Source organism: Hyperolius riggenbachi, chromosome 2, assembly GCF_040937935.1.
Source record: "Hyperolius riggenbachi isolate aHypRig1 chromosome 2, aHypRig1.pri, whole genome shotgun sequence".
NCBI lineage: Eukaryota > Metazoa > Chordata > Amphibia > Anura > Hyperoliidae > Hyperolius > Hyperolius riggenbachi.
The window spans coordinates 228,747,079-228,767,648 of NC_090647.1; the positions used below are offsets into that span (position 1 = coordinate 228,747,079).

A 20,570-nucleotide genomic window follows, 5' to 3' on the forward strand; every position below is an offset into this window, starting at 1 on the left:
AATGCTGGACGAGCCCGACTCATCCACACCATTTTTTCAGCTATTTTTCCCTGGACGAGTCAGCCTCGTCCAAACTACCAGAGAGGTTAAAGTTCATCTAACGGGGGAGGGGAGAATACAACTCACTGGGCTAGTGCCCCATAACTTATTCAAAATTATTTTATTTTTTCAGACAATACAATGTTTAACACCACAACATGGGACAGTACACCATAAACAATGGTATACAAAATAGTAAAGCAATAAACAATGGTGTGCAGATTGCAAGGTAGGGTTAAATAAATATAGAAGACAAGTCACTGAGTGAAGATGGTGGCGGAGAAGAGCACACTCTTGCATCTCTCCAGGATACATTTTTCCACAGGTCAGGTAATGGAAACACTTCTCGTGATCTTCACTGCAGGAGCATGTCACTGTCTGAAACATTGACACTGTCCTCAGCCCAATTTCTCTCTGTACAGAGTTCACATAGAATAACACAAGATGGCATGACCATGCAGTGGTCTGAAGCATTGTCAACAATAGGCTGGAGTGCAAATACAAAAATTGTGCAATGGGTAAGTAAAAGTTATGAGTTAATAATGAACTAGTCAGCACAAGACAAGTATTTATTTCAATACAGCTTCAGATATACTGTATTTTATCATAACAAGAGGAGCTTTGAAGGAGTGAATGCATTTCGCCACAAGAGGGAGACATTACATAAAAATAGCATGACCAATTCTACAAACAGGTTCTAGTCACTATTCTGAGGAGTGAAAGCGAACGTAACTCCCAAAAGGATTATCCACTTAAAAATCATGGATGTCGTTTACATATGAATTGCTAAGCGCTCTTTCACACTAGCTAACGCGTGCACAAACCCGATTCACCTCTACATCAAATTTATAAAGTGAGCTTTTCGACTGCACGTTATCTACATTTGAACAAACGTACACAGTATGTACCGTATGTTGTCCAGTGCCACGGAAAACGTTGGTGCTGTATAAACATGCACTTGTCAAAATTAATCAGGGCCTTTCACACTCAAAAATAAAATTTAATTTTGTAATCAACATTAAACCATTTCTGTGCATCCCCATCCTACCCAATATATGTTAACATAATTTGTGAAGCGCTTCTCTCATAGGACTCAAAGCACATAGCACCGTCTCCGATTAGTCAGTTGTAGGGTGGATTGTGTAATAGAGGGAAAAGCCATTTGTCCATAAATGCCATAAGGGCGTTTGGTTGGCAACAGGAACATTATGTACTTACTGTTAAAGGTTCTCCCTGAAGAGCCTGCAGAATGAAGTTACTGACAACTCTTCCATCATTCATATGCATGCGAGGGCCAAATGTATTAAATATCCGAGCCACTCTCACCTCCACACCTTCCTGTCAAAAAGACAAGTTCACAGATAAAATGGATTATAAGAAACACCTGTATCCAATATACAAATTCCTGCAGGTTCAAACAAGAACAAAAAAGGGAGCAGTGAAAGAATCTTCCAGGAATTTAAACTGTGTTGAATGGGGGAAAAAAATACTCTGATCGCAGAGAGCCAATTTATCTAGACTAGCATAAACATGACTGGTGAGAAACTGAATCAGCTGCCCAGAGCAACTTAATAACTAATCAGGCTTTCAGCTGTTAAAGGACTGAATGACTGCTCAGTTGCTTGCTTGTTTTCTTTGTACCAGTCTTGATAAATGGATACTTTAGGCCCTGTTCACACTGGAGACCGCAAAATTCTAGCAAAGCTGCTAGCATTTTTCAACAGTGATTTTTTGCAATTTTTACTGGACATTTTTTTTTTTACCATGTCAACCGTGATCGCTCTACAATCGCAAAAAGAGCGATGCATGCACCGCATTTGTGTTTTCTGCAAATTGCCACAGATAACTGCTATAAACCTTTAACCTTTTCCCGACCGCCTCACACCGATCGGCAGTGGGAGAATTGCACTCTTAGGTCCGCGAGATTAGCAGGGAACAAGCGCTTGCTCGAGCCCACGTTCTCTGCTGTAAACAGAGCAGGGCTGCGATCTGTGCTTTTAAATGGGTTTATCTGCCATCTCTGCCATTGGAAGTCATGCGACACAGGGAGAGCTCAAATTACAATTTGTGATTAGACACAAATGAGAGGGAATTAGACGGACTAAACTCTCTAAATACATACAGGGTGCATTTCTCTATGTTTTCCTTCTGTCCTGTGCAAGAGTTCAGGTCCACTTTAAGAGGGCTAAGCCTAGAGAAAGGATACATTGTTGCCATTACACACAGGGATTATTACTTTATCAAGTTAGAAAGAAAAAGGCTACATAACAGCAAAATGCTGACACTGAGGTGCAAATCAGCATTGTTGGCACAAATGTTGAAGTCCTGTGTGCAGCACACTGGCTGGGCTGATGCACAACCGAATGCAGTAAAACCACAGCTGATGTGATAGGTTTTTGCCAAGGCTGGTTAGAATTCATCTGATCCATAACATAAAAGATCAAAAGGTGAACACAAAAACAAAGAATCTAGGCAGGGCAAAGTTCTTCTTAAAACCAAATGCAAGAGGTGAAAATAAACCCAACACCTCAGAACAAAAATAGCCTGCGTTACGTATATTCTAAAATGGACTGAGCACCTGTTGCAAACTACAGAATTAATAAATACAGGAGGTCATTCTGCTCATCTGACAGTCTAACATTCTAATTACTGGTCATATTTCATTGCTCACCAGCCAGTCAACACATTATTATGATGAATGAACTTAAAAGAGGCAAGGTACTGAACTCCTACTGTGTCATAAAAAGCCATTACCCATTAAACTATTATGGGGAGACCTTGCTACACAGTAAGCATCAATCCTGTTGGTTGCATTTTTAAATGTCTTAAAAAGAACTATTGGTAAATACTCAGCCGACTTAGAGTCGGCAGGCCACTATGCGTTCCTTTGTACGCATTCCCTATTGCGGACATTAACAAGTACATTTTTATGCATTGCACCAGTACCGCATTCATGTCCGCGATAGCTTCCTGCACCAGCGGGAATGCATGCAAAGGTGTGCATGGCAGCCTGCGGACTGAGTCGGCAAAAACGAAACTAGCTGGCGGCGGTGGAACGGAGGAGCCATGAGTGACTGTGAGGGCACAGGATGGCTGCAGGGGGCTGGTAGATACCCCAGGTAAGTGAAACTCATTTTTTCTAGAGTTAAGGTTCCCTTTAAATAGTAATTCATCACACATAAATAAGCCTGAATGTGTATTTTTAGTTAATTAACCCTCCTGGCGGTTTGCAAAAAAATCGCCAGGGGGCAGCAAATCTTTTTTTTTAAATTTTTTTTTTTTTTTTTCATGTAGCGAGACAAAGTCTCGCTACATGATAGCCGCTGCTCAGCGGCATCCCCCCAGCCCCTCCGATCGCCGCCGGCGATCGGAGATCCGGAGATCCCGTTCAAAGAACGGGATCTCCTGGAGGGCTTCCCCCGTCGCCATGGCGACGGGCGGGATGACGTCACCGACGTCGTGACGTCAGAGGGGACTCCGATCTGCCCCATAGCGCTGCCTGGCACTGATTGGCCAGGCAGCGCACGGGGTCTGGGGGGGGGCGGCCGCGGCGAGAGGAATTGCGGCGGATCGGCGGGTAGCGGCGGCGATCGGGCACTGCACGCAGCTAGCAAAGTGCTAGCTGCGTGCAGCAAAAAAAAAAATTATGCAAATCGGGGCCTGAGCGGTGCCTTCCGGCGGCATAGCCCGAACTCAGTTCGGGCTTACCGCCAGGAAGGTTAAAAAGCTAAGGGAATGCTTAACACACACACACACACACACACACACACACACACACACACACACACACACACACACACACACACACACACACACACACACACACACACACACACACACACACACACACACACACACACACACACACACACACACACACACACACACACACACACACACACACACACGGGTGCGAAAGTGTGGGCAACCTTGTAAATAGTCATGATGATAAATCGTTGGCTGTTACGACAAAAAATTTCAGTTAAATATACCAAATAGGAGACACATACAGTGATATTTAAGAAGTGAAATTAAGTTTATCGGATTTACAGAAAGTGCGCAATAATTGTTTAAACAAAATTAGGCAGGTGCATACATTTAGGCACCACAAAAAAGAAATGAAATCAATATTTAGTAGAACCTCCTTTTGCCTCTAAACGCTTCCTGTAGGTTTCAATGAGAGTCTAGATTCTGGTTGAAGGTATTTTGGACCATTCCTCTTTACAAAACATCTCTAGTTCATTCAGGTTTGATGGCTTCCAAGCATGGACAGCTCTCTAACTCACATCACAGATTTTCAATTATATTCAGGTTTGGGGATTGAAATGGCCATTCCAGAACGTTGTACTTGTTCCTCTGCATGAATGCCTTAGTAGATTTTGAGCAGTGTTTAGGGTCATTGTCTTGCTAAAAGATCCAGCCCCAGTGCAGCTTCAGCTTTGTCACCAATTCCTGGACATTGGTCTCCAGAATCTACTGATACTGAGTGGAATCCATGCTTTCCTCAACTTTGACAAGATTCCCAGTCCCTGCACTGGTCACACAGCCCCACAGCGTGATGGAATAACCACCATATTTTACTGTAGGTAGCAGGTGTTTTTCTTGGAATGCTGTGTGTTTTTTCTCCATGCATAGCGCCCCTTGTTACGCCCAAATAATTTTAGTTTCATCAGTCCACAGCACCTCATTCCAAAATGAAGCTGGCTTGTCCAAATGTGCTTTAGCATACCTCAAGCGGCTCGGTTTGTGCTGTGGGCAGAGATAAGGCTTCCTCTGCATCACTCTTGCATACAGCATCTCTGTGTGTAAAGTGCGCCGAATGGTTGAACGATGCACAGTGACTCCATCAGCAGAAAGATGATGTTGTAGGTCTTTGGTGCTGGTATGTGGGTTGACTGACTGTTCTTACCATTTGTCATTTCTGTTAATCCGAGATTTTTCTTGGTTTGCCACTTCAAGCATTAACTTGAACGGAGCCTGTGGTCTTCCATTTCCTCAATATGTTACTAACTGTGAAAACAGACAGCTGAAATCTCTGAGACCGCTTTCTGTATCCTTCCCCTAAACCATGATGGTGAACAAACTTTGTCTTTAGGCCATTTGAGAGTTGTTTTGAGACCCCCATGTTAATCTTCAGAGAAAGTTAAAAGAGGAGGGAAACTTACAATTTACCCCCTTAAATACCTTTCTTATAACTGGATTCACCTGTGCATGTAGGTCAGGGGTCACTGAGCTTACCAAGCCAATTTGAGTTCAAATAATTAGTTCTAAAGGTTTTCAAATCAATAAAATGACAAGTGTGCCCAAACTTATGGACCTGCCCAATTTTATTTAAAGAGACTCTGTAACGACAAAAAGATCCCCTGGGGGGTACTCACCTCGGGTGGGGGAAGCCTCAGGATCCTAATGAGGCTTCCCACGCCGTCCTCTGTCCCACGGAGGTCTCGCTGCAGCCCTCCGAACAGCCGGCGACTGTGCCGACTGTTCAATTCAATATTTACCTTTGCAGGCTCCAGCGGGGGCGCTGTGGCTGCTTTCGCTCCGAAGGAGGCGGAAATACCCGATCTCAGTCGGGTCCGCTCTACTGCGCAGGCGCCGGAGACTTGCGCCTGCGCAGTAGAGCGGACCCGACTGAGATCGGGTATTTCCGCCTCCTTCGGAGCGAAAGCAGCCAGAGCTCCTGCGCAGGAGCCTGCAAAGGTAAATATTACGTCACCGCTGTACGGAGGGCTACAGCGAGACCCCCGAGGGACGGCAGACGGCGTGGGAAGCCTCATTAGGATCCTGAGGCTTCCCCCATCCGAGGTGAGTACCCCCCAGGGGACGTTTTAACGTTACAGATTCGCTTTAAACAATTATTGCGCACTTTCTGTAAATCTAATAAACTTCATTTGACCTCTCAAATACCACTGTGTTGGTCTCTTATTTCCTATATTTGACATTTTCTGTTGTAACAACCAACAATTTATACAGGAAAATCATGACGATTAACAAGATTGCCCAAACTGTTGCACATGTGTGTTACTTGAGATTATGTTTTTAACAATGGGGGGGGAGTTACTCCGCAAATGGTCTGTCATAAAGGGGTGAATGATGCAATAATGTTGAGAAAATGAGCTACAGTACTGGAGAAGCCATTTAAAGGGACACTGTAGGGGGGTCAGGGTAAAATGAGTTGAACTTACCCAGGGCTTCCAATGGTCCCTAGCGGACATCCTGTGCCCGCACAGCCAGTCACCGATGCTCCAGCCCCGCCTCCGGTTCACTTCTGGTATTTCAGACTTTAAAGTCTGAAAACCACTGCACCTGCATTGCCATGTCCTCGTTCCTGCTGATATCACCAGGAGCGCACTGCGCAGGCCTAGCATTGTCTGTGCCTGTGCAGTACGCTCCTGGTGACATCAGCTGGAGCAAGGACACGGCAACGCAATCGCAGTGGTTTTCAGACTTTAAAGTCTGAAATACCAGAAGTGAATCGGAGGCGGGGCCGGAGCATCGGTGAGTGGCTGCGCGGGCACAGGATGTCTGCGGGGGACCATTGGAAGCCCTGGGTAAGTTCAACTGATTTTACCCTGACCCCCTGCAGTATCCCTTTAACCACTTGCCGTCCGCCCACAGCCGATGGGCGGCGGCAAAGTGGACGCCGAAAGGACCGCAATACGCCCAAGGGCGTTGCGTCCTTTCGGCATGCTGGGGGAGCGATCGCGTCATTGATGACGCGCGCTTCCCCCGGCAACTGACTCTGCCCACCCGCGACGACAACCCGCCGGCCGTTCGGAAGCGCCGGCGGGTTGTTAACCCCGCGATCGCCGCTACAAAGTGTATAATACACTTTGTAATGTATACAAAGTATTATACAGGCTGCCTCCTGCCCTGGTGGTCCCAGTGTCCGAGGGACCACCAGGGCAGGCTGCAGCCACCCTAGTCTGCACCTAAACACACTGATCTGCCCCGCCCCCTGATCGCCCACAGCACCCCTCAGACCCCCCCGCCCACCCCCCAGACCACTGTTTGCACCCAATCACCCCCCTAATAGCCCATCAATCACTCCCTGTCACTATCTGTCAACGCTATTTTTTTTTTTTTAATTCCCTAAACTGCCCCCTGGGGACTCCTGATCACCGCCCCACCCCTCAGATTCTCCCCAGGACCCCCCCCCCCCCCGTGTACTGTATGCATCTATCCCCCCTGATCACCCGTCAATCACCCACTGTCACCCAATCAATCAGCCCCTAACCTGCCCCTTGCGGGCAATCTGATCACCCACCCACACCATTGGATCGCCCGCAAACCCGCCGTCAAATCACCTCCCAAATGTATTATTTACATCTGTTCTCTTCTCTAAACACCCACTAATTACCCGTCAATCACCCATCAATCACCCCCTGTCACTGTTGCCGATCAGACCCTAATCTGCCCCTTGCGGGCACCCAATCCCCCGCCCACACGCTCAGATTGCCCTCAGACCCCCCCTTATCAAGTCGCCAGTGCATTAATTACATTTGTTCTTCCCTGTAATAACCCACTGATCACCTGTCAATCACCTATCACCCCCTGTCACTGCCACCCATCAATCAGCCCCTAACCTGCCCTTGCGGGCAATCTGATCACCCACACCAATATATCGCCCGCAGATCCGACGTCAGATCACCTCCCAAGTGCATTGCATCTGTTCTCTCCTCTAAACACCCACTAATTACCCATCAATCACCCCGTCACTGCTACTCATCAGATTAGACCCCTATGTGCCCCTAGGGCACCCAATCACCCGCCCACACCCTCAGACCCCAGCCCTGATCACCTCGCCAGTGCATTGCTTGCATCTTTTCCCCCCACTAATCACACCTTGAGACACCCATCAATCACCTCCTGTCACCCCCTAGCACACCTACCCATCAGATCAGGCCCCAATTTGCCCCGTGTGGGCTCCTGATCACTCAGCCAAACCCTCAGACCCCTTTCCGATCACCTCCCCAGTGCATTGATTGCATCCATTTTCCCCTCTAACCACCTCGAGACACCCATCAATCACCTCCTGCCACCCCCCTAGCACTCCTATCCATCAGATCAGGCCCAATACAACCGGTCATCTAAAACCTAGGTTCTCAACGTGCGGTACGCGTACCCCAGGGGGTACTTCTGATGGTTCCAGAGGGTACTCGGGCTTGATATAATTAACCGAGATTACAAATTTAGAGTTTTAGAAAATGATAAATCTTATTCAAACAACACCAAATTAGTATTTTAGTTAATTAAAATCAATAGTAATTGCTTGGAAATGGTTTAGAACCAATTATCATGTACTACGATTAAATATATATTTGTCAAGGGGTACTTGTGATAATGATTAATATGCTAGGGGGTACTTGGTGAGTACAGGGTTTAGAAGGGGTACATACCAATAAAATGTTGAGAAACACTTATCTAAAAGGCCACCCTGCTTATGACCGGTTCCACAAAATTCGCCCCCTTAGACCACCTGTCATCAAAATTTGCAGATGCTTATACCCCTGAACAGTCATTTTGAGACATTTGGTTTCCAGACTACTCACGGTTTTGGGCCCGTAAATGCCAGGGCAGTATAGGAACCCCACAAGTGACCCCTTTTTAGAAAAAAAAAAAGACAACCCAAGGTATTCTGTTAGATGTATGACGAGTTCATAAAAGATTTTATTTTTTGTCAAAAGTTAGCAGAAATTGATTTTTATAGTTTTTTCACAAAGTGTCATTTTTCACTAACTTGTGACAAAAAAGTCAGTAAAATCTATGAACTCACCATACACCTAACAGAATACCTTGGGGTGTCTTCTTTCTAAAATGGGGTCATTTGTGGGGTTCCTATACTGCCCTGGCATTTTAGGGGCCCTAAACCGTGAGTAGTCTAGAAAACAAATGCCTCAAAATGACCTGTGAATAGGATGTTGGGCCCCTTAGTGCACCTAGGCTGCAAAAAAGTGTCACACGTCATATCGCCGTACTCAGAAGAAGTAGTATAATGTGTTTTGGGGTGTATTTTTACACATACCCATGCTGGGTGGGAGAAACCTCTCTGTAAATGGACAATTGTATGTAAAAAAGAAATAAATCAAAAAATTGTCATTTACAGAGATATTTCTCCCACCCAGCATGGGTATGTGTAAAAATACACCACAAAACACATTATACTACTTCTGAGTACAGTGGTACCACATGTGTGGCACTTTTTTGCGCCCTAAGTGCGTTAAGGGGCCCAAAGTCCAATGGATACCTTTAGGATTTCACAGGTCATTTTGCGACATTTGGTTTCAAGACTACTCCTCACGGTTTAGGGCCCCTAAAATGCCAGGGCATGATAAGAACCCCACAAATGACCACATTTTTGAAAGAAGACACCCAAAAGGTATTCCGTTAGGAGTATGGTGAGTTCATAGAAGATTTTATTTTTTGTCACAAGTTAGCGGAAAATGACACTTTGTGAAAAAAGGACAATTAAAATCAATTTCCGCTTACTTGTGACAAAAAATAAATTCTATGAACTCACCATACTCCTAACGGAATATCTTGGGGTGTCTTCTTTCTAAAATGGGGTCATTTGTGGGGTTCCTACAATGCCCTGGCATTTTAGGGGCCCTAAACCGTGAGGAGTAGTCTTGAAACCAAATGTCGCAAAATGACCTGTGAAATCCTAAAGGTACTCATTGGACTTTGGGCCCCTTAGCGCAGTTAGGGTGCAAAAAAGTGCCACACATGTCGTATTGCCGTACTCAGGAGAAGTAGTATAATGTGTTTTGGGGTGTATTTTTACACATACCCATGCTGAGTGGGAGAAATATCTCTGTAAATGGACAATTGTGTGTAAAAAAAAAATAAATCAAAAAATTGTCATTTACAGAGATATTTCTCTTACCCAGCATGGGTATGTGTAAAAATACACCCAAAACACATTATACTACTTCTCCTGAGTACGGCAATACCACGTGTGGAACTTTTTTGCAGCCTAACTGCGCTAAGGGGCCCAAAGTCCAATGAGCACCTTTAGGCTTTACAGGGGTGCTTACAATTTAGCACCCCCCCCCAAAATGCCAGGACAGTAAACACACCCCACAAATGACCCCATTTTGGAAAGTAGACCCTTCAAGGTATTCAGAGAGGAGCATAGTGAGTCCGTGGCAGATTTCATTTTTTTTTGTCGCAAGTTAGAAGAGATGGAAACTTTTTTCCATTTTTTTTTGTCACAAAGTGTCATTTTCCGCTAACTTGTGACAAAAAATAAAATCTTCTATGAACTCACCATGCCTCAGTGAATACTTTGGGATGTCTTCTTTCCAAAATGGGGTCATTTGGTGGTATACTAGCCTGGAATTTTAGCACCTCATGAAACATGACAGGTGGTCAGAAAAGTCAGTGATGCTCCAAAATGGGAAAATTCACTTTTGGCACCATAGTTTGTAAACGCTATAACTTTTACCCAATCCAATAAATATACACTGAATGTTTTTTTTTTATCAAAGACATGTAGCAGAATAACTTTCGCGCTCAAATGTATAGGCAATTTTACTTTATTTGAAAAATGTCAGCACAGAAAGTTAAAAAAGTCATTTTTTTTGACAAAATTCATGTCTTTTTTGATGAATATAATAAAATCTAAAACTCGCAGCAGCAATCAAATAGCACCAAAAGAAAGCTGTATTAGTGACAAGAAAAGGAGGTAAAATTCATTTAGGTGGTAGCTGGTAGGTTGTATGACTGAGCAATAAACCGTGAAAGCTGCAGTGGTCTGAATGGAGAAAAAGGCTCTGGTCCTTAAGGGGTAGAAAGACTGTGGTCCTCAAGTGGTTAAGTAAGCTCTGCTTTTGTAAGACTAAATAGGCCCTCCACCCCATCAGTTATTAGGGTGATGACTGTCACAGCCAACACCACTGCTTCCTGACCCCCACCAAGTTTTCAGCTCTACCAGATTGAACACTCTGTGCTTTTCCCTGAAGCATAATGCATGCTGTCAAGGCATACAAATCTCAAAAAGTTTTTTTCACAGAGAAGATTCAAAAGTCCATAAAGCATGACACGAGTACGAGGAAGTCAAGTGACTGCCACGCTTTTATGCTTCTGACTGTGTGCAATGATGCCTATTGAGGTATAGATGACAAGGGTCTATAAAAGGAGCCAAAGCTATTGAAAGGGAAAAACACTCCTTCAAGGGCCATTTCAAAAAAGGTAGATTTCAGTGGATTGCTTTTCTTTATATCTGCTGATGGCCTAAAAGGTCCACTGTATCCCCTAATGGCCAAGTATGGCTTGTAATTATCAGATCATCTTATTTATAAAGCAGTGTTAAAGCTAAAGGCTGCCAAATATTCTCTGAGGCTTCCTCCTGCCCTTTGCTGCCCTGGACCTTCTGAGAAATTGATTTGGAGCAGATGGCGGGCTAAAAGTGGCCACAAGACCAGGGTCTCAAATAATTGTGGCCAATGTACTTGAAACCTACAAATCTAGCTAAAAGCAATTTCAGCTTAATTACAGTCTTTAGCACCTACACAGCCTCAACCATGCAGCTCAGTGCTGGTGCCAATACAGTCCATGAAGGTTATGATGACCTTACTGTTAGTGATGGATGTCATGACAAGAGTTGAAATGTCAGTGAATCATAGGAGGACGGTTTAAAATATAAAAAAATAAAAATAAGAAAAGGTTTAACATCTTCGCTAAAGTCAAAACTGTACACTCTCACACCAAGCTTTAAAAGCATGAGGGTCAGCCTTACTATCCCAGGAAAACAAAAACACACAAGTAAATATTTGTTCTACTTACATAATGTATGTATTGTACTGTCCACATTTTGATTTCAGTGAATTTTATATAGTGAAATAAAGAGAAAACTGTTCCAGGCATTTTCCCTTTTTATTGCCTCTGACTGAAGCCAATTCTGATGCATTTTCCTCCCTTACACCTAAAACCCACTAGGAGTGCTTTTCTGCACGCTTTGTGATTTGAAAAGCTCTTGATAATGTAATGCTATGGGCGTGATCCCACTTGAGCGATGTGAAATCCCCCATAGCATTGCATTAGCAAGAGCTTTTTCAAATCACTAGCTCTTCTAGTAGTGGGTCTGAGCCCTTACTCTCTGCCTGAAGAGGTGTATGCAGAATTTCAATGTCATATCTAGTTTGCTTTGTAAACACATGAGAGCAGAACATAGATCGAATTTCAGCAGCTTCTGCAGAGTGGTGAGAGGATTTATATTCTATTTCCATTCTCAGCCTTCTGACACAGTGAACTGACCTTAGCCAATCAGCAAGGAGCAGGAGTGTGGGAGGGGAAGGAGGGAAGATATCAAGCTTCCATATCCCTGGCAACGTATGAGAAAAGAGCCAGGCTGACAGATAAGATTTATTACAGTAGAAACATTTATGATTATATTGGAATGCTTGCAATGCAGGGTCAGGATGTAGACTACATGATAAACACAGAGGAGTGGATAATAAGAATTTGATTTTATGGCTGCCAATCCCTCTTTAAAAGCAGACCCTAGCTTAGAATTTCACTTTGCCCATACCAAAGTATGTTAGAAAGTACTTCTGGCAAATTAGATGTGAACCTTGCAAGTTGCATAACTAGCAAAATTGCTATTAAGAGTTATCTAAAAGCAGAATTCAAGTAAAAAAAAAAAAATCACTTTAACAGATCACTAAGCAGATATAAATGTGGCTTTGGTAGCAAAAACAAGCAACTAACCTGTTTCATGTAAGCATAGCACATGGTTTCTGCCACTCTCTTCCCTTCATCATAGCAGGCACGGGGACCGATTGGGTTCACATGTCCCCAATAATCTTCATTTTGAGGATGTACTTCAGGATCTGTATAATAAAAAAAACAAAAAAAACAACAAAAAAAACAAAAACAAATCATAAGCAGATGCATCTGATAATTAGCTGCTGTATGTGTAGCTACACTGACCACTATCTCATTCTAACCTCCCCCCTTCCAACCAATGTTACAACTACCACTTATCTGTTGCCATTGCCAACATGCATGTAGACTGTTGTCCAGCCGGAATTGGGACCAGATCCCTTGGGTGATAATCTCAGCTGAGGTTACAGATGCGTCACTAGTCTACAGGCTAGAGATGCATCCTGTTAATATGGAGGAGAGCCAGTGGTGCAGCATACAATGAAGCCGGTAGGCCTAGTAGGAATGCCCTTGGCCTGCACTCACCAAAAAAGCAAAAGGGATCGGGGCCTACTGTACACACACTAGATTCTTGGCAGATGTGGCTCTGACTAAAAACCATCTAGCGTGTGTACAATGCTTGAGGCTGCCACCTGATCTGTTCAATCTGGTGGTGGTCAGAATACAATCTGTATCAGTCTAGCTTTGTTTACCCACTTCACCTTTTTTCTTCCATTTGTGATTTTCTATCAAATAAAAAACAAGAGTTTCATTTTTTTCTATTTTTTACTTACTGGTGAATATGGAAACTTGTTAATTAACATATCTTTCTCCTCAATCAAGGGGAGTCAAGTAAAGTATTATATTTAAATAAGCACAACTCCCTATTACTAGACAATTTACTACAACACATTATAAAAAGGTTTACAAGTAAAGTCTGGTGCACAATTATAAGTGGCCAATGATCAATTTTACCACCTCCATGTAATATGCGGGAATCCCTACACAATCTGCTCAGTTGTCATTATCTGTTAACTCTCATCCTACATGGAGGTGGTAAAATTGTTCAGTGATTGGCTAATCATATTTAAAAGTGTGCACCAGGCTTAAGACAGAGACTGAGTAAAACATGCAGCACTTACCACCATAGACCTCTGAAGTGGAAGCCAGTAAAAGTCGGGCTCCGACGCGTTTTGCTAATCCTAGAAAACAAGCATCTATTAAGCCAGGCAATGGTTGTGAAGAGAACAAAGTGAAATAAAGACAAACATTCTATGCCACTGTAAAGAGCAACTCCATTGAAAATAAAGTAATAAGTGCTTCATTTTTACAATAATTAAGTATAAATGATTTAGTCAGTGTTTGTCCATTGTAAAATCTTTCCTCTCCGATATACATTCTGACATATCACATGGTGACATTTTTACTGCTGTCAGTGGAAGGAGATGCTGCTTGCTTTTTGGCAGTTGGAAACAGCTGTTATTTCCCATAATGCAACAAGGCTCCCACAGTGTGATGTCAGATCCATGGTCCTGACATAACACTGTGGGAGGTGTTTCACCACAATATCAGAAATACAGAGCCCCCTGATGATCCGTTTGTGAAAAGGAAAAAGATTTGTCATGGGAAAGAGGGTATCCGCTACTGATTGGGTTGAAGTTCAATTCTTGGTAAAGGTTTCTCTTTAAAGGAAATGTATGCAAAAACTACATATTTAAAAAGGTCATAAAATATTTTAGATACACTGAGACACTAAAAAAAACTTCACAAAATACTCCTATTAGACCTACCGGTAATGGAGTTTCTGGTTGTCATCCGGGACAACCCGAGATCCGGTCCCGCCCAGGATCTGGGGAAACACCAAATCAAGAAGTTTAAAAGCCCCCGCCCTCCCTCAATCCTCAGTGCGTCTGAAAGTAAGTAGCCTAGAAACACCAAGGTGAAGGAAGAACTAGACACCTCTAGTGACTAAAGATTCCCTGTGCTCCTAAATAGCAGAAAGGTGCTGGATAGGAAAGGGAAGGGTTATGGACGTTGTCCCGGATGACAACCAGAAACTCCATTACCGGTAGGTCTAATAGGAGTATTTCTCTAATTGTCATCCGGGACAACCCGAGAGATAGACAAGAAGTCTTCGCTAAAGACTCACCTAGGGAGGGACCACCGCCTGAAGCATCTTTCTGCCAAACGACTGGTCTTGTTGTGATAAAACATCCACTCTGTAATGCTTGATAAAGGTAGATGCGTTTGACCATGTTGCCGCTTGACAAATCTGGTGAATGGTGGCTCCTGCCCTCTCTGCCCATGATGTAGATAAAGAGCGAGTTGAGTGAGCTTTAATGTTACTAGGAACGGGATTATCACTACCCTCATATGCTAAGGTAATGGTCTGCCTGATCCATCTTGCGATTGTCTGTCTGGACGCCTGCTGACCTCTATTCTTCCCTGAAAATAGGACAAATAGACTACTGGATTTCCTAAACTCTCTAGATCTAGAAAGATAAACTAATAAAGATCTCCTAACGTCCAGACAATGGAAAGATTCCTCTTTAACCCCAGCTGGCCTATCACAAAATGAGGGAAGAATGATTTCCTGAGACCTGTGAAATTCAGATGTTACCTTAGGTAAATAAGAAGGGTCTAATCTGAGTCTTACACTATCAGGACAGATAATGAGGAATGGGTCCTTGATGGATAATGCCTGAAGATCACCCTAACGCCTGGCCGACGTTATAGCAATTAAAAAGGCCAATTTGAGGGTTAAAAATTTTATATCAATCTTCTCTATGGGTTCGAAAGGACCACCTGTCAGTCTGTTTAGTACTAAAGACAGATCCCACTGAGGAAAAATCTTTGACTTGACTGGAGTTGATCTCTGTAATGCCTTGAAAAAATTCTTTACTAAATCCTCTCGCGCCAAATGTCTATCCAACAATATGGATAGAGCCGAACACTGGACCTTGAGAGTGCTGGGAGCTAACTTCATCTCAAATCCATCCTGGAGAAACTCCAGCACAGAACTGGTTGAATGCTGATCCCTCGCCTTAGACTCACACCATGCTAAATAGACCTTCCAGACTTTGCGATAAATGCTCTGAGTTACAGGCTTCCTACATTTCATTAAGGTCTCAATAACTTTCTCGGACAGTCCCTTCTGTCTTAAGATTACCCTCTCAGGATCCAGGCTGCCAGTTTGAACAAATCTGGATTGGGATGGATTAGAGGCCCCTGGATTAATAGATCTGGACGTAGTGGGAGGGGCCATGGAGGCTGAATTGTCATTTTTTTCAGTAATGTCGCATACCAAGGCCTTTTTGGCCATTGGGGTGCTATCAGAATTAGGCTCCCCCCTTCTCTTTGAAATTTCAGAAGAACTTGAGGAATTAGGGCTGTTGGTGGGAAGGCATACCCCAGAACAAATTCCCAAGGAAGATTTAGCGCATCGAATCCCAGAGACTTGCTGCTTCTGTGAAGGGAGAAAAATCGTTCCACCTTCGCATTCTTTGGGGATGCGAATAGATCTATCTCTGGTAGACCGAATTTCACCACTAGACTCTGAAAAACCTCTGGATGGAGTTCCCATTCGGCCTGGTTTATTTGTTGGCGGCTTAAAAAGTCCGCCTCTACATTGAGAGACCCCTTTATGTGGATCGCTGATAAGGACAGAATGCGAGGTTCTGCCCAGGTCAGAATTTCCGAACAGAGAGTCATGAGATCGAATGACCTCGTTCCCCCCGTTTTGACAGATAAGCCACAGTCGTGACGTTGTCTGAAAACACAAGGACATGATTCCCCTCTATTAGAGAATGGAATGATAGAAGGGCCTTCTGTACTGCCATCAGTTCTCTGAAATTGGATGATTTCTTGCTGACTGCCTGAGGCCAACTCCCCTGAGCGTGATTCCCCCTGGCTGTTGCACCCCAACCCCAAGAACTTGCATCCGTAAAGATCTTTACTGGATCTATCTGCCTCCAGAGAAGACTGGACTTTACTGAGTCGGGAATAGAAATTAGCAGATCCAGGGAATCCTCTGATTTGTCCCAATTGGAAAGCAACAGGGACTGTAACGCTCTGCCGTGAGACTGAGCCCACGTCACTGCAGGGATAGATGCTGAAAATAGACCGAGGACTCTCATGATGTGGCGAAGAGAAGATCTGTCTTGAACCATCAGAGAATTTACCTCTGATTGGATTTTCAGAACTTTGTCTGGAGGAAGAAAGATTTTTCTCTTCATAGAATCTATCTTGTAGCCCAGAAACATTATTTGCTGGACCGGTTGCAGAGCTGACTTGTCGTAATTGACAATCCAGCCAGCCTGAGTCAGAGTCCTGATGACAATATCCCGGTGTGAACACACCAGATCCCTTGTCTCCGCAAAAATCAAAAGATCGTCCAGATATGGAACTATCGAGATTCCCTGGATCCTTAATTCTTTCATAATCTCTGCCAGGACCTTCGTGAATACTCGAGGGGCTGATGCTATGCCAAATGGGAGCGCCTGAAACTGGAAGTGTTGAACATGGGAAGGAGTTCGAATTGCAAACCTTAGAAACCTCTGATGTCTGTAAAAAATCGGGATGTGCAGGTAGGCGTCCTGGAGGTCTATTGAGACGAAGAATTCCTTCCCCTGCAATAGACCCCTTACTGAATAAATGCTCTCCATCCGGAATTTCTTGTAGATCAGAAATGGATTGAGAGATTTCAGATTCAAAATAAAACGAAACTCCCCGCTGGTTTTCTTCACCAGAAAGACATGGGAGTAGTACCCCTGGAATTTCTCCTCCTGGGGAACTGGAATGATAACTTTTTTCCTGAAGTCTCTGAATTTCCATTTCCAGGTCCCCGGCTTTTTCCGGGTCCCTTGGAAATGAATTCACAAACCTTCTTAGAGGGGGTTTGACTGAAAACTGAAGACGATAGCCTTCTTTTATAATACGTAAAACAAAAGGATTGGGATTCAATTTTTCCATTCTAACCGAAAATAAATCAGTCTTCCCCCTACTGGTAAAACGTCATTTATTCTGCTTGGGAGGGTCCGTCCTGCCAAGGACAAAACCTCCTTTTCCCTTTCCTTTCGGAAAGGACCATTTCCTCTGCACATTCCTCTTTCTTACCTGTTCCTCTCCCTGTTTTTTAGGAATAAAAGGTCTTTTAGCTCTGGGATTTCTCTTTTTATTAGGGAATGGTTTCCCTTTTTCTGCCGAGCGGGCTAAAATATCTTCTAGACCCGATCCAAATAATAGATTACCCTCAAAAGGGATCGAACAGAGTCTGTTTCTAGATGTCTGGTCCCCCTCCCAGGTTTTCAGCCATATTGCCCGCCGCGCAGTTAATTAACGCCGTGGTACGTGCGGAAACCCGAATGAGTTCCGTGACTGCGTCGGCCAAAAAAGCTACTGCTTTAAGTACCACAGGAAGGGAGGCTGCATAATCTTTAATAGGGACCCCTTTCGTGATTTGCTCAGATTATCCATCCAAATTCTTAAGTTGCGAGAGATGCAGGTGGCTGAAATTCCTGGGATGAAGCCAAAAGCTGCCGATTCCCAGGCTTTCTTTAGTAGGGAATCCACTTTTTTGTCCATTACGTCCTTGAGGACACCCGAATCCTCAAAAGATAAATCGGAATCTTTGGAGTATTTAGATAAGGAGGCGTCTAGTTTTGGACATTTCGTCCATCTATCAATTTCTGACTGAGAAAAAGGAAACTTTCTTTTAGAGGATTTGGGTATAAATAACGGCCTTTCTGGATTCTGCCATTGGGAGGTAATAATCTCCTGAAGAGTTTTATGAATGGGAAACACTCTTCCTGTAGCCTGGCCCAGACTTGAGTATACCTGATCCTGAGGTGTAATCTCTGGAACCGATTCCTTAATCTGTTTCGTGGTGTATACAGCTTTTAATAGCTCGGAAGATTAATCTGGGGAAAAGAGAAATCTAGGAGCTCTCACTAAATCCTCTTTTTCCGAGTCCTCCGACCTGGGTTGTTCCCCCTCCTCTAAAGAGACTGACCCAGAAATATCCTCCCCCTCTTCCTCCTCTTCTTCCTCAGCTCCCAAAATATCTGCTATGGAAGGAGGCTGCACCCCAACCCCAGAAGGCACTGTAGAAGGGCCTGGCAGGGGATCAGAGGGAGGAGGAACAAAAGATTCCTTAAATGTATCTAATGTTTCCTGCATATTCTTATTGACTGCCTCCATAACTCCCTTTAAAATATTAGAAGTCTCTGATACCACAATAGAATCTGTGCATGCCTGACAAACATTTCTAGGGGCATCTGGAGCGATCTTAGTGTTACATAACCCACATCTTTTATACTTGGGCGGAACATTCGATTTAGACTCAGTTCTTGCCTGAAATAAAACATACAGAAAAACAGGCGCATAACTGACAAGTCATCCAAGGTGATACAGTTATAAAAAAAGACATCACCCTCCACTGGAGGACTCACCACCCCTAACCCGGATGGCTGCGTCTGTGAGGAGGACTTGGCTGCCGGCACTGCCACCTCCGATTGCTGCTGCTGTTGTGGCGGCTGCGGCTGCTGATGCGACATGCCTCCGCTGACACAGAACGCTAGGGGAGACGCCAGGAGCACGCTGCTTTTACTTCCTGGTTCCCCGTGATCCTCTCCTCCTGTGGCCACGTGACGTCAGTGCACGCTCCGCCTCCTCTTGCGCCTGACGTCATCGCGGAAGCCGCTGAAGCCTGACGCCGGATACGCCTTGCAGAGCCGCCGTCTGGCGAGGAGAGGGAAGGCATGCCGACACTAAAAATGCACTCGGTCGCTGCCTCCCTAGATGCAGAGGAATTTGCAGTTGAGCGCCCACCTCCGTAAACGCCACTCCACTGTCCAGTCCTCTGCTTTCCAAGAAAACACCCACCCTCTGGTGAGTACCAAAAAACAATAAAACAATATATTCCAACGGAGCTTGCTTCCAACAGGTGTTTCCGCTGCGGAAACACAGATGAACTGAGGATTGAGGGAGGGCGGGGGCTTTTAAACTTCTTGATTTGGTGTTTCCCCAGATCCTGGGCGGGACCGGATCTCGGGTTGTCCCGGATGACAATTAGAGAAAGTAAACTTTGCTAAGCTAAAGAGGATATGATATGGACCAGTGAGGTTCATGTATGAAGGTTGGAAAACAGAACATTTTTCAGTAAATATATGCTGCAATTTTTAAAAAACATTATGTAGTAAACAAAGCCGTCTTCTTGTGGCATTACATAAACATTTTTAAGAAAATCCCTTGTGAGATACACAAACAGAAAAAAAGCAATTACTTCAGAACTATGAATCAGGAGGGAGTTTGTTACCCTCTATTGTTTCTGTAGGCACAGCCACATGTATAGGTATGCCTTCCTGCCAGCAAAGTGAATATGATGCATGCCTGTTCTTTCTTTGATTAGTACAAGTAACAATCCCTGCAAAGCTGCCCTGTGTGAATTTCTGTAACCCTTTCGAAGTTAATAGCAAAGCCAAAACATGTTTAATGTACAAAAAAAATAATAATTAAGTGAAGTCTGGAAAATGACGACTATGCGGCTTCTCAAAGTGTTCTTGCAAAGCTATATTAAATAACCTTTTAGCAAACTACCCCATGGTGATATTTGGTAAACCTGTATGCAGGCCAATGAATGCAATAGGTAAAATCACAGTAAAGGGGTCTGGCAATTTACACATGCACGTTTAGCAATAATAATAAAAAATATAACTTACCCAACATATTTAGTGTCCCAATGGTGTTGGTCTTTAGCGTCTTGATAGGGTTATACATGTAATTTGGAGGAGAAGCTGGAGAAGCCAGGTGGTAAATCTGGTCCACTGTAGAAATATTATAAGGCTAATTTAATGGGCAGTAATAGAAACCACACAAGATACAACCAT

At 44.0% G+C, this 20,570-nt stretch overlaps 1 protein-coding gene across 3 annotated transcripts in view; it reads right to left on the reverse strand.

The window, feature by feature from the left end:
• The window catches only part of UXS1 (UDP-glucuronate decarboxylase 1), a 120,963-nt gene that overhangs the window by 18,656 nt on the left and 81,737 nt on the right, over positions 1-20,570 (reverse strand). For all 3 annotated transcript variants that reach the window (XM_068265299.1, XM_068265298.1, XM_068265297.1), the window contains 4 exons: positions 20,403-20,507; positions 13,827-13,886; positions 12,751-12,872; positions 1,258-1,377 (listed from right to left, as the gene is read on the reverse strand). In XM_068265299.1, coding sequence (XP_068121400.1) covers positions 1,258-1,377; positions 12,751-12,872; positions 13,827-13,886; positions 20,403-20,507 — 407 coding nt within the window. The remainder of the gene's footprint in view (positions 1-1,257; positions 1,378-12,750; positions 12,873-13,826; positions 13,887-20,402; positions 20,508-20,570) is intronic.